At 37.3% G+C, this 14,306-nt stretch overlaps 1 protein-coding gene across 8 annotated transcripts in view; it reads left to right on the forward strand.

The window, feature by feature from the left end:
* CFAP54 (cilia and flagella associated protein 54) overlaps positions 1–735 on the forward strand; it is a 312,009-nt gene extending 311,274 nt beyond the window's left edge. For all 8 annotated transcript variants that reach the window (XM_002687523.7, XM_024992507.2, XM_024992508.2 and 5 more), the window contains one exon: positions 499–735. In XM_002687523.7, the coding sequence (XP_002687569.6) occupies positions 499–618 (120 nt within the window). In that variant the 3' untranslated portion in view covers positions 619–735. The remainder of the gene's footprint in view (positions 1–498) is intronic.
* The last annotated feature ends 13,571 nt before the right edge of the window (positions 736–14,306 follow it).

Raw genomic sequence — 14,306 nt, forward strand, 5'->3', positions numbered from 1 at the left:
TCAACATGGTAACTGTGTGTTTCTTTCAGAAAGAAGGAACTCCAAACATAATTCGCTTCACCATGTCAGAATTTAAACTCAAAATGAGGGGGAGAGATTTGTTCACTGCGCAATGTGTTCTGAAGAGAAGTGGTTCATTAGGAACTGGACTAAAATTCCTAAACTTAAAATCATATGCAATGATTATATAAAATCAAATGATGCATATTTCTAGAAATGTCTACCATTTTATAGTCTCATTTTTGTAGATTTACAGACATGAATCTGTATGCCACTTTTATATATTCATAGATATGAGTCTTATTAGGATAGAAAATGATATATAGGACATTTCAGCAAAGTAGAGATGTGAAATTTTGTGTCTTATCTTAGGCAAGAGTTAAGAATATTTCACATAAGATCATTACCTAGAATTGGTGTTTGTGTGTTTTGAGATTGTTACTTCAGTCAACAGTTTGAAACAATGCATTTCATGAACGCTTTTATGCTTTTTCTCAGGTCCCATTTGATGTCTCGCTGCCATCTATATTCAGTCTGGAGAGACTTTTTGATCTTGCTAGTGGCTGTATCGTATCGGGAGGAAGCCTTTTCAACTGGGTGGTATCAATTATTCCCTGAACATCCTTTGTATGTTAGCCTTATAAAGGGATTGTTATTTCTTCACTTGGTTTGTAATAAACTTTCAGAGCTATCCTCTTATACTAAGCAAAATAAAATTGCTTTTTTTTTATACAAGCTAAATTTATCTAAAAATCATAGTTATGAGTAATGTTTTCAATGATATTTGAATTAAAAGGTAAAGCTGTTGCTTATTAAAAACTGTCTTACAGAGCCAGTCATGGAAAATATATTTGTTCATAGTGCAACTATTCCTACTTTTGTATAATGTTGAGGTTGTCTTTGGATGCACCCATACAGCAAGACTGAAAATTAAGTCAGTGGTTCTTGACCAGGGGCAGTTTTGCCTCTCAGGTAGCATTTGGCAGTGTCCAAAGATATTTTGTTATTATTATTACTATAACTCCAAAGAGAGTGGGCTTCCCAAGTGGTAAAGAATCCATCTGCCAAGGCAGGAGACACAGGAAACACTAGTTATATCTGAGAGTCAGGAAGGTCCCCTGGAAAAGGAAATGGCAACCCACTCCAGTATTCCTTGCCTTGAGGATTCCATGAACAGAGGAGCCTGGAGTGCTGCAGTCCATGGGGTTGCAAAGAGTCAGATACAACTGAGTGAACATGCAAGCACTCAGAAAGAATACTACCAGCATCTAGTGGCTAGAAGCCAGGGATGTTGTGAAATGGTCCACAATGTCCAGAAGAGCCCCCCACAACCAATCAATAATTATCTGGCAGAAATTATCTGTGCCGAGGTTAAGAATCTCTTATATACCTCAAGTCAACTCAAAGTAATCAGTCAACTTTAGAAGTTTGTAGGTGTGGCTTGAGAAGAAATCTACAGTGAATTAGACTTTTCATATTTTATACTTCTGAGAGATAGCATTGCATAAAGTTTTAGAACATGAACTATGGAACTATATAGACATGAATTTGAATAGTAACTTTACCACTTGCTAGTTTTGCTACTTTGAGAAAGTAATACATTCTTTAAGACTTCCTTTCCTTATCTATAGAATGGGAATGTTAATAGAATGGCTGTGAGGATTAAATTAAGTGATATGATTAAAAGGTTCTTCAGTAGCCGAAGTATATATTTTTTTTTGGTTTAATATTATTTTTACAAATCATGGGGATACACTTATCTTAACAAACAGTATATATTTCCTTTGATTTATGGATTAAGAAACGTGTCTAGGAATGGGATTATTTTTTAAATTTTATCATATTTTGTAATGTCCTCCCAATTCTTTACCCAATTTTTAAAAATTTATTTTAATTGGAAGCTAATTACTTTACAATATTGTGGTGGTTTTCACCATACATTCACATGAATCAGCCATGGGTGTACATGTGTTCCCCATCCTGACCCTCCCTCCCACCTCCCTCCCCAATCCCATCCCTCAGGGTCATCCCAGTGCACCAGCCCTGAGCACTCTGTCTCATGAATCTAACCTGGACTGGTGATCTATTTCACATATGATAATATACATGTTTCAATGATATTCTCTCAAATCATCCCACCCTCACCTTCTCCCACAGAGTCCAGAAGTCTGTTTTTACATCTGTGTCTCTATTGCTGTCTTGCATACAGGGTCACCGTTACCATCTTCCTAAATTCCATATTTATGTGTTAATATACTGTACTGGTGTTTTTCTTTCTTTTTTTTAAATTTTATTTTATTTTTTAACTTTACAATATTGTATTGGTTTTGCCATATATCGAAATGACTCCGCCACAGGTATACATGTGTTCCCCATCCTGAACCCTCCTCCCTCCTCCCTCCCCATACCATCCCTCAGGGTCGTCCCAGTGCACCAGCCCCAAGCAGCCAGTATCATGCGTGAAACCTGGACTGGCGACTCATTTCATATATGATATTATACATATTTCAATGCCATTCTCCAAAATCATCCCACCCTCTCCCTCTCCCACAGAGTCCAAAAGACTGTTCTATACATCAGTGTCTCTTTTGCTGTCTCATATATAGAGTTATTGTTACCATCATTCTAAATTCCGTATATATGCATTAGTATACTGTATTGGTGTTTTTCTTCCTGGCTTACTTCACTCTGTATAATAGGCTCCAGTTTCATTCACCTCATTAGAACTGATTCAAATGCATTCTTTTTAATAGCTCAGCAATATTCCATTGTGTATATGTACCACAGCTTTCTTATCCATTCATCTGCCTATGGACATCTAGGTTGCTTCTGTGTCCTAGCTATTGTAAACAGTGCTGCAGTGAACATTGGGGTACACGTGTCTCTTTCAATTCTGGTTTCCTCAGTATGTATGCCCAGCAGTGGGATTGCTGGGTCATAAGGCAATTCTATTTCCAGTTTTTTTAAGGAATCTCCACACTGTTCTCCATAGTGGCTGTACTAGTTTGCATTCCCACCAATAGTGTAAGAGTGTTCCTTTTTCTCTGAACTCTCTCTGGCAGTTATTGTTTGTAGACTTTGATAGCAGCCATTCTGACCGATGTGAGATGGTACCTCATTGTGGTTTTGATTTGCATTTCTCTGATAATGAGTGATGTTGAGCATCTTTTCATGTGTTTGTTAGCCACCTATGTGTCTTCTTTGGAGAAATGTCTGTTTAGTTCTTTGGTCCATTTTTTGATTGGGTCGCTTATTTTTCTGGAATTGAGCTGCAGGAGTTGCTTGTATATTTTTGAGATTAATTCTTTGTCAGTTGCTTCACTTGCTCTTATTTTCTCCCATTCTGAAGGCTGTCTTTTCACCTTGCTTATAGTTTCCTTTATTGTGCAAAAGCTTTTAATTTTAATTAGGTCCCATTTGTTTATTTTTGCTTTTATTTCCATTACTCTGGGAGGAGGGTCATAGAGGACCTACTGTGATTTACGTCAGAGAGTGTTTTGCCTATGTTTTCCTCTAGGAGTTTTATAGTTTCTGGTCCTATGTTTAGATCTTTAATCCATTTTGAGTTTGTTTTTGTGTATGGTGTTAGAAAGTGTTGTAGATTCATTCTTTTACAAGTGGTTGACCAGTTTTCCCAGCACCACTTGTTGAAGAGATTGTCTTTTCTCCATTGTATATTCTTGCCTCCTTTGTCAAAGATAGTATCCATAGATGTGTGGATTTATCTCTGGGCTTTCTGTTTTGTTCCATTGATCTATATTTCTGTCTTTGTGCCAGTACCATACTGTCTTGATGATTGTTGCTTTGTAGTATAGCCTGAAGTCAGGCAGGTTGATTCCTCCAGTTCCATTCTTCTTTCTCAAGATTACTCTGGCTATTTGAGGTTTTTTTTTTTTATTTCCATACAAATTGTGAAATTATTTGTTTTAGTTCTGTGAAAAATACTGTTGGTAGCTTGATAGGGATTGCCATTGAATCTATAGATTGATTTGGGTAGTATACTCATTTTCACTATATTGATTCTTCCAATCCACGAACATGGTATATTTCTCCATCTATTTGTGTCATCTTTGATTTGTTTTATAGTTTCCTATATATAGGTTCTTTTGTTTCTTTAGGAAGATTTATTCCTAAGTATTTTATTCTTTTCATTGCAATTGTGAATGGAATTGTTTCCTTAATTTCTCTTTCTGTTTTCTCATTGTTAGTGTATAGGAATGCAAGGGATTTCTGTGTGTTAATTTTATATCCTTCAACTTGATTAGCTCTAGTAATTTTTTGGTGGAGTCTTTAGGGTTTTCTATGTAGAGGATAATGTCATCTGCAAACAGTGAGAGTTTTACTTCTTCTTTTCCAGTCTGGATTCCTTTTATTTTTCTCTGCTCTGATTGCTGTGGCTAAAACTTCCAAAACTATGTTGAATAGAAGTGGTGAGAGTGGGCATCCTTGTCTTTTTGACCATTGAGGATAATGTTTGCTGTGGGTTTATCATATATGGCTTTTATTATGTTGAGGTATTTTCCTTCTATGTCTGCTTTCTGGAGGGTTTTTATCATAAATGGATGTTGAATTTTGTCAAAGGCTTTCTCTGCATCTATTGAGATAATCATATATATGGCTTTTATTTTTCAATTTGTTAATGTGGTATATCACATTGATTGATTTGCAAATATTGAAGAATCCTTGTGTCCCTGGGGTAAAGCCCACTTGGTCATGATGTATGATCTTTTTAACATGTTGTTGGATTCTGTTTGCTAGAATTTGGTTAAGGATTTTCGCACCTATGTTCATCAGTGATATTGGCCTGTAGTTTTCTTTTTTTGTGGCATATTTGTCTGGTTTTGGTGTTAGGGTGATGGTGGCCTCATAGAATGAGTTTAGAAGTTTACCTTACTCTGCAATTTTCTGGAAGAGTTTGAGTAGGATAGGTGTTAGCTCTTCTCTAAATTTTTGATAGAATTCAGCTGTGAAGCCCTCTGGTCCTGGGCTTTTGTTTGTTGGAAGATTTCCGATTACAGTTTTGATTTCTGTGCTTGTTATGGGTCTGTTAAGATTTTCTATTTGTTCCTGGTTCAGTTTTGGAAAGTTATAGTTTTCTAAGAATTTGTCCATTTCTTCCAAGTTGTCCATTTTATTGGCATACAGTTTCTGATAGTAGTCTCTTTTGATCCTTTGTATTTCTGTGTTGTCTGTTGTGATTTCTCCAATTTCATTTCTAATTTTGTTGATTTGATAGTAGCTGAAGTATTATAGTCATCATGCTAGGACTTGTCGTTTCCCTGCCAAACTGGAAGAGGATCGGGCATCCTGACCCACTTTGTTTAATATCAAGGAATGCTTTACACAAGTGTTTCCTACATATGGGCTCATGCATGCATATTCATGGTAAAATGAAAAAATAAGGAAACATAAATATATTTTTTCTAAAGTTAAATGTGTCAATGAACTACTCTTTATTTGAAGATGGATTTTCTGCTTACTGTTCATGTTAAAATGGCCTTTCTTTTTAATTTTTTATTGGAAATTGAAATATAGTTGACTTATAACGTTGTGTTAGTTTCAGGTATACAGCAAAGTGATTCACACATGCACACAGACACACACACACAAACATATATATATTAACATACATATATATCTCACATATATATATTAATTTTTTACATTCTCTTGCATTATAGGTTTTTATAAGATATTGAATAGAGTTCCCTGTGCTATATGAATAAGTCACTGGTGGTTATGTATTTTATATATATTTTAATCCCTAACTCCTAATTTATCACCCCTGCCCACTTTCCCTTTTGGTAGCCATAGTTTTTCCTATGTCTGTGAGTCTATTTATGTCTTACTTAAGTTCATTTGTATAGTCTTTTAGATTCCACATATAAGAAATATATGATATTTGTCTTTGTCTTATGTCACTTAGTATAATAATTTCTGGGTCCATCCATGTTCCTGAAAATGTCAGTATTTAATTTTTTATGGTTCACTAATACTCCAGTGTGTGTGTATATATATATATATCTCCACATCTTTATCCATTCATCTGTCGATGCACACTTAGGTTGTTTCCGTGTCTTGGCTGTTGGAAATAGTGCTGCTATGAACACTGGGGTGCATGTATCTTTTCAAATTATGTTTTCCTCAAGATATATGGCCAGGAGAGAGATTACGGGATCCTATGGTTGCTTGATTTTAGTTTTTTGAGGAACTTCCATACTCTTCTCCATAGTGGCTGTACCAATTCACATTCCCACCAATAGTGTATTTTCTCCACATCCTCTCTAGCATTTATTATTTGTAGACTTTTGGATGCTGGCCATTCTGACTGGTGTGAGGTAATACCTCATTGTAGTTTTGACCCGTATTTCTCCAGTAGTTAGCAATGTTGAATATCTTTTCATGTGCCTTTGGCCATCTGTATGTCTACTTTAGAGAAATATCTTTTTAGATTTCCTGCCCACTTTTTGATTGGGTTGTTTGTACTCAAAAACAAGAATTAGGATGATGATGCATGTAGGACGACTGACTCTGGGTCACAGATGAGGGAAAAAGCACATTAGCAGTTCTGCAACTTGTCCAGTGATCCCGTTCAGAGATAGAGCCAGGATCTGGCTGGAGAATTTTGACTCTTTGTTGCTGACCTGGCTTCCCCAGCCCTTTTCCCTACTCTACTGCTCTGGAAAATTTGAAAATCAAGGGAGAGGAAGACATAGCTGAACCTCAAGCTAGAACTGGAATACCTATTGGAGAACACCCTGGAAACAGTTGAAAATCACTCATAGACCTGAACGAATAACTAAAAAAGTCATGAGGTGTCTCTAGTGTGATCTGTGCCAGTATATTGATTTCCTTTGAGAAAGGTAGGTGCCTTCCTACTATTGGGCTTCCCAGCTGGCTCAGAAGGTAAGGAATCTGTCTACAATGCAGGAGACCTTGGTTCAATCCCTGGGTTGGGAAGATCCCCTGAAGAAGGAAATGGCAACCCCCTCCAGTATTCTTGCCTGGAGAATTCCATGGGCAGAGGAGCCTGGCGGACTACAGTCCATGGGTTCACAAAGAATCAGACACGATTGAGTGACTAACACTTTACACTTCCTAATATTACTGATAATATTTCAGCACATCTTTTACTTTCTCCCCCACATTTAGTAATGTACAGATGTTGTCGTTCGTGGGTGTTGTTTTGACTGAGAGAAATACTGTCTGAAATGGCACTGACCCTGCAATCACAGTTTCCCCACTTTAAGCCACCATTCCAGAAATTCCCCATTTCTTCTAACTTTCTGTGTAAGACAGTGAGGAAATGTGATGAACTAGCTGAAGTACAAACAAATAGAAATTCAAAATCTACTAGGGTGAAAGATGTGTTTGTTTCCAGAGATGTCTTTCAGATTTTTCTTTAAAGACCAAATTACACAATTTGCAGCTGCTTTTTTTCCCCCATGTAACATACAGTGTCTACAGATGCTTTATAGCAGGCACCTGCAATGTTTTCTATTTAATTATAACAGAGAATGACAGGAGACAACGTGAAATGGAAAGAAGAGAAGGAGAAAACGGGGGAGGGAAGCAAGGAGGGAGAGAAGAGGAGCCAGTGCCAGCAGCTAAGTGATGGGTAATAAAACCCCAGCACTCCCCATATCTTTCTCCCTATCAATCTCCAAGAGATTGCTTTAGAAATTGACCACCTGCTGGCTATTCAAAACCTTAAATGCAGTAGTCTCGGTTCAGTACACATGTAGGCACTTTCCATATTCCCCAGCCCGGTTGACTTGTTCTTCTTCACTGCATTGCAGAGGGAGAAAAATGGTACATTTCTGGAGAGTACTAGAAACTTGGCTTCAGCCTCTGGTCTGCTTTGCCCTTCTTTCCCCCCCTGGACAGTGTTATACAGATGACAGAGCAGCTCAGATGACAGAGCGTAGGGCTTCCAGAACTCTTCAAGTGCTTCCTGGTGCCCTGATCATATGGCTCTTAACAGTCCCCAGAGCACATAGCTCTGCATTGTTATATTTCACGGTGAAGTCTTATGACTTTAGCTCAAGGGTGTCATAAGTGTAAGCCCACTCCACAGTCCTTTGGCCTTCATTTGGCTTGATGTGTACAACAATGTGTACGTCATTGTTGGGTGATGCATCTTTTAAGCTACAGGGTGTCCACAAGGCCTGGAAACTTGGGTGAGATATACATAAGATGGACATCTTCAATCCATAGAAAAATAAAATAATATTCTAAACTTAAATATTATCTATGTGTACATAGAATTGGACAAGCCACTAACTGGGAGTTAGGGAAGAAAATAGTGGATCCAGAAGTCCACTGTTTAACCACCTTCTCATTTTCTCATATTTGAAATGCTCATGATATATCCCTGAAAGAAACTCCCACCCATATGCCCAAGGAAACATGTAAAAGTGTTCACTAATGCCTAGATTACAATAGCAAAACAAAAAAGGAAACCTGCCAAATATCCCTCATATGAAGAATGGATAAATAATAGTGTAATCACACAGTAGAGTATTATACAGAACACATGCTGCTGCTGCTGCTAAGTCACTTCAGTTGTGTCCGACTCTGTGCAACCCCATAGACGGCAGCCCACCAGGCACCCCTGTCCCTGGGATTCTCCAGGCAAGAACACTGGAGTGGGTTGCCATTTCCTTCTCCAGTGCATGAAAGTGAAAAGTAAAAGTGAAGTCGCTCAGTCAGGTCCGACTCTTAGCGACCCCATGGACTGCAGCCTACCAGGCTCCTCTGCCCATGCGATTTTCCAGGCAAGTGGGGTGCCATTGCCTTCTCCCATACAGAACACATAAATGAATGAATAATAGACTACTACAGAGCAACTGTAAATTAATTAAAGAGACATATCAATCTGGATATGCTTCAAAAAGTACGTTGAGCAAGAGAAAAAAAATGAAGTGACATAAAAATATATATAGGAGATACCATTTAAATAAAAATTTGAAAATAAGCAAAATGACATAGTACATAGTATTTGTGGATGTATAGCTATATACTAAACTTTTTAAAGTCAAATTAAGTAAAGATCAATACTAAATTCAAGTTTGTGGTTCCCTCTTGGATGAAGGAAGAAAATGAGGCCAAGTAAGAATTCCCCAGAGATTTTACCTGCAAAATTTTCTTTCTTAAACTGAGTGGTTGTCATATTGGTTTCTACTTTTTTGCATACACAATATATTTCATAAATTAAAAAGAAACACATCATTTACCTTCCTCATCTTGTTGGCCAACAAGCTTAATATAACTATGGGCTCACCTATTAGTAAATAACTCTTAAATGTAAGTTATGACTCTGGTCTCATTGTATAACTATAGCTGCATTGTTCACATCTAGTTCCATTATTTGGGGTTTTAATGACAGCTAAAAATAATTTAAAAACTAATGTCAAACTATATAAGTGCCCACTTTTAGAAAAGTCAGCCCATGAAAATATTAATTTTTATAAGATAGTAGAGCCCCAATAAATGTTTAATTAAATTGAGGTGGATTACCAGTGCAATTCTTATCTTTTATAAGTTCCCTAATTATACTTTATTTGATTTTCCAAAATGAGATAAATGCCAAACTTTTCATGATTGCTTAGTTATACAAAATTAGGTTCACTTGTAAAATCTACCTGCTGTCCATAATTTAAGTGTTTTTAAAAATATATTAAGGAAGAAGTTTCACCTTGCTAAAGATCATTTCCTATTTTTACTTTATACTTCTGTAAAGCTTTATGAGTTGCAACTTTGACACTAAAATTTCCATGGCAACAGATTTTTTTTTTTTGTCATAAACACAGGCATAATTAAGAAGAAGGGTTTAATGACAGCAGTTTTCTTCATAATTAAATTCATTACTTAAAATGCTGGGTTAAGAAGTGTAGGAATTTTATTACAACAAAGACGTTTTCAACTGGAGCTTTTGAGACGACACAAAATTAATTGCTATTAAATTGCCTTTGGTAATATTTGATATTTAAGATAACATTTATACATTTTGTATTTAATAGCTTAGAATAGAACATGTCTAAAACCATATTCTGCCCAAGGGCTAATCACCCTGAACCCTCCCTTTAAATTGTCCACAATGTGAAAACTCAGTTGATTTCTAAGTATTCCACGACTTTTCTAATTTAATTCTCCACAACAAGATTCACATGCATTTCTTGACCTGATTTCTCTTCTTGTCATTATAAAAGCGATTCAGAACTGATGGAGAGGATTTGCAAAATACCGAAATGTACAAAGTGGAAAATAAAAGTTACTCAGAAATCCTCTACTGAGAAACAACCAATGTTAGCTTTTAAATGTTTTTCCTATAGCACATCTGTCTTCCCTAATAACCAAGAAAAAAAAAAAAACCTTCAGCTGAAAAGTATCGAGATTTATGGCAACTATCCATATGTCCTAAGGTTTAGCTCAGATGGGCTTTTTCAGAGTCTTGACTGGGAATATTTCTGAGTTGGGAGTATTTAATCCTGGTGGTTGGGATGAAATGCAGTTAGAAAAATCAGGATGTAAGTGAATCCAAAGGAACTGTTGAATTGTTTGGAGTTCTCCTTTCAAGTAATAAGATGTATGGTAATGATCCATAGGAGGGGAAGAAAGTCCTTTGGAGGCTGTTAGTTTTGTCCTTTGGAGGCTGGTCATTTAATTCTTTCAAAGATGCATTAGTATGTCCCTGACAAACAGCTCATTCATTCATGGACCCATTTGTTCATTTGATGGATTTTTTTCTGGGCCTTTGCTTCCCGGCAGAAATGTCCCTTCTCACTCTTTTTATCTAAAAAAAGACTTATCAAGTGCCTTCTGTATGCCAGAGATTGTGCACTTGCGGAATGCCACTTAGGCAGTCCCTGCCTTCAAAAACTCACATCTAATGATCCCAGCTCTTCTTTCCAGATTCTTCTGGGATCTCTCCAACCATGAGCCTGTATTTTATCTTCCCTCTGGTGTTTCCTTGTAAACACACATATACTCTGTCACAGCCACTCTATCCTATACATGCTTATCTGCATGTCTGTTCCCCTCCTTGAGGTCAGGGAACAAGGTAGGTGAATTCTGTCAACTACAAATTGGCACTTACCATCTACCTCTACAGGACTTCCCAGGTGGCTCAGCCAGTAAAGTATCTGCCTGCAGTTCAGGAGACCTGGGTTCGACCCGTGGGTCAGAAAGATTCCCTGGAGAAGGGAATGGCAACCCATTCCAGTATTCTTGCCTGGAGAATCCCCAGGACACAGGACCCTGGTGGGCTACAGTCCATGGGATTGCAAAGAGTCAGACGTGACTGAGCGACTAACAGTTTCACTTCATCTACCTCTATAAGGATTAAATCATGTGCTGCTACAGCTGCTGATTTTCAAAACCCCCTGAAAGGAGTTTCAGGGTAGAAAGCAGAAATGAAGCACTCTTTGCTCAGGGGGAAAACTTGCAGAACAGGTCTTCAGAGAAGAGAGTTAGATATTTGCAGGAGCTGATTTTATGAGCCCAATTCTTGTATCTCTTCATATCTAGAAAAGCACTAAAATCCTTCATAGTGACATCTGCTTCTTGTGACTAGCAGAAACCTTCTGGAAAAAAACACGTGCTTGATTGCATGTATTCCTTCTTCACCAGATTCACATGTATACTGACCTCCCCAGTACCTCTTTGGAGCAGTTTCTCAGAGCTATCTGAGGTGTTGTATCCCAGGCTTTCTATTGTCCTCATTTTTTTCCCAAATAAAACTTCACCCACAACTCTCACATTGTACAAATTTTTTTAAGTTGACAATTCCAAGGAAACCAATTTATTTTTCCATTGTTTATGGGAGTTTCTCATCAAGTTTTGACTTGCATTTCTTGAACTAAAACTGAGGTTGGGTTTTTTCCACATTGTTATCTGCCCATTGCATTTTTTTCTCTTCTTGTATCTTTTTTGGACCTTTCCCCAGTTTTTTACTTGCAGTTCACATAGTTTTCTCTTGTTGACTTCCAATATTCTTCACAATCAAGACTTTTCACCTTTTTTTATATGTCTTGTATATTTTGGTCAGGTTTTTATTTGCCTCTCAGTTTTCATTTACTGTTTGGTAGTTCTTATTTTTAAAACTGTGGTAGTCAAATTGAGAGCATTTAGTTTTATTCAGACTTTTTCAAAAAGGGATTTAAGGGGACTTACAAATAAGCATTTGTTAAAACCAGATAAGAAGCATGAGGCCAAGAAAACAAATAAAAAGAGAAAAGTAAGATGGAGCCAGAAGTTGTATTAATTTCTTGAAAAAAGATGCTGCTACAAGCTTTAGTCTTACTAGTCATCAGCCACAAAGATAACTGTGTGCTTTCCTGCAGCATGTGTTGGCAAGTAAATACAACACATTACAAGATCAACTTTGTAATGAGGAGAAAGCAGACCATGGACTTTGAAGAAGTGCTGCTGTTCCTGGTACTAATTCCAGAAAACAGTTTTTGCTGAGGATCCTCATGAGAATATGCTCTAAATAAACTATGAGTTCAGCAGCAGCCTACAGTAAAATATAACACATTTCATGGATTATTTCAAGGACCGTAGACTTCTCTTTCAAGCGTTTTTCATTTATTTTATTTTTGCAAAACCGTATCCATTTCTGATTAATTAGTTTACAACAATTTGGCAGGCATGTAGCTAGGGATGGATGTCAAGGAAGGGATATTTTTATTGATCTTAAGAACAGTTTCATTTTTGTCCAAGGAAAAATACTTCAATGTGTTTTTTTTTCCCCTTAGAGCAATTTCACTGGTTAAAAATATTTTCTGAATATATGGGGTGGCATGGAAAAACACCCAAATGGCTATTTTTCAAAACTTCAAAGACTGATGCTCTGAATTACTTGAAGTAAGTTGGTTTATCAGTCTTGACATTACATTTGGAATCAACACAGGATGCAACCAGCACTTCAGCCATCAGTTCAGTTCAGTCACTCAGTCGTGGCTGACTCCTTGCAACCCTATGAATTGCAGCACGCCAGGCCTCCCTGTCCATCACCAACTCCCGGAGTTCACTCAGACTCACATCCATTGAGTCAGTGATGCCATCCAGCCATCTCATCCTCTGTCGTCCCCTTCTCCTCCTGCCCCCAATCCGTCCCAGCATCAGAGTCTTTTCCAATGAGTCAGCTCTTCGCATGAGGTGGCCAAAGTACTGGAGTTTCAGCTTTAGCATCATTCCTTCCAAAGAATACCCAGGGCTGATCTCCTTCAGAATGGACTGGTTGGATCTCCTTGCAGTCCAAGGGACTCTTAAGAGTCTTCTCCAACACCACAGTTTAAAAGCATCAATTCTTTGGTGCTCAGCTTTCTTCACAGTCCAACTCTCACACCCATACATGACCACTGGAAAAACCATAGCCTTGACTAGACAGACCTTTGTTGGCAAAGTAATGTCTTCGCTTTTCAATATACTATCTAGGTTGGTCATAACTTTTCTTCCAAGGAGTAAGCGTCTTTTAATTTCATGGCTGCAGTCACCATCTGCAGTGATTTTGGAGTCCAGAAAAATAAAGTCTGACACTGTTTCCACTGTTTCCCCATCTATTTCCCATGAAGTGATGGGACCAGATGCCATGATCTTCGTTTTCTGAATGTATATTGTGCTACATGAGGTGCTGTAAGTCAAATTCTAAAACAGAGAAAAGAGAATTGACTTTTGCAATAGCTGGGTAGACATGCAAATACTCTTATTTTGTGTGCTTTTTCTGGATTGAAGGGACATAATTTTTCTTACATAAAAACTTAACATTTTTTGCTGATTGAGGGTTATAATTTTTTTTAGACTAGTCGATTCATAGGTTTAAAAGAACTATAAAGGTTATTCAGTTGAATTCTCTAAGCTTAATCCCCTTTGAAATGTCTCCACCAAGGAACAACAAGCACCACTTAAGTAGCATCATAGCCTCACTGTTAAAAGGACCAATGTATCAGGTCATGTGAGTTACAGTCTTGGTTTCCCTAGTTACCATCCTTATGAACTTGGGCAAGTTTCTTAAACTTTCTGAACTTGTTTGCTTATCTGTCAACTGGGGACAGATAAAGCACCAAAATCATTGGTCTAGCAGATACTGAATACTCAAAAACAGTGATCTCTTATTATCATTACCATTATCACATTCTTATATTATTATATACACCTTCCAGGAAAGTTCAGTTCTGTCTAAAAAGACCAGAATTTTGTGTTCCTAGTAATAAGGGGAGTTCATTTCTGACAATAGTAGAGTAGCATTTATTGAATGACCATCTGCTCATCACAATTTTGAATTTTCAAAAAAATCAGCATAA

This window comes from Bos taurus, chromosome 5 (genome assembly GCF_002263795.3).
Source record: "Bos taurus isolate L1 Dominette 01449 registration number 42190680 breed Hereford chromosome 5, ARS-UCD2.0, whole genome shotgun sequence".
Classification (NCBI taxonomy): domain Eukaryota; kingdom Metazoa; phylum Chordata; class Mammalia; order Artiodactyla; family Bovidae; genus Bos; species Bos taurus.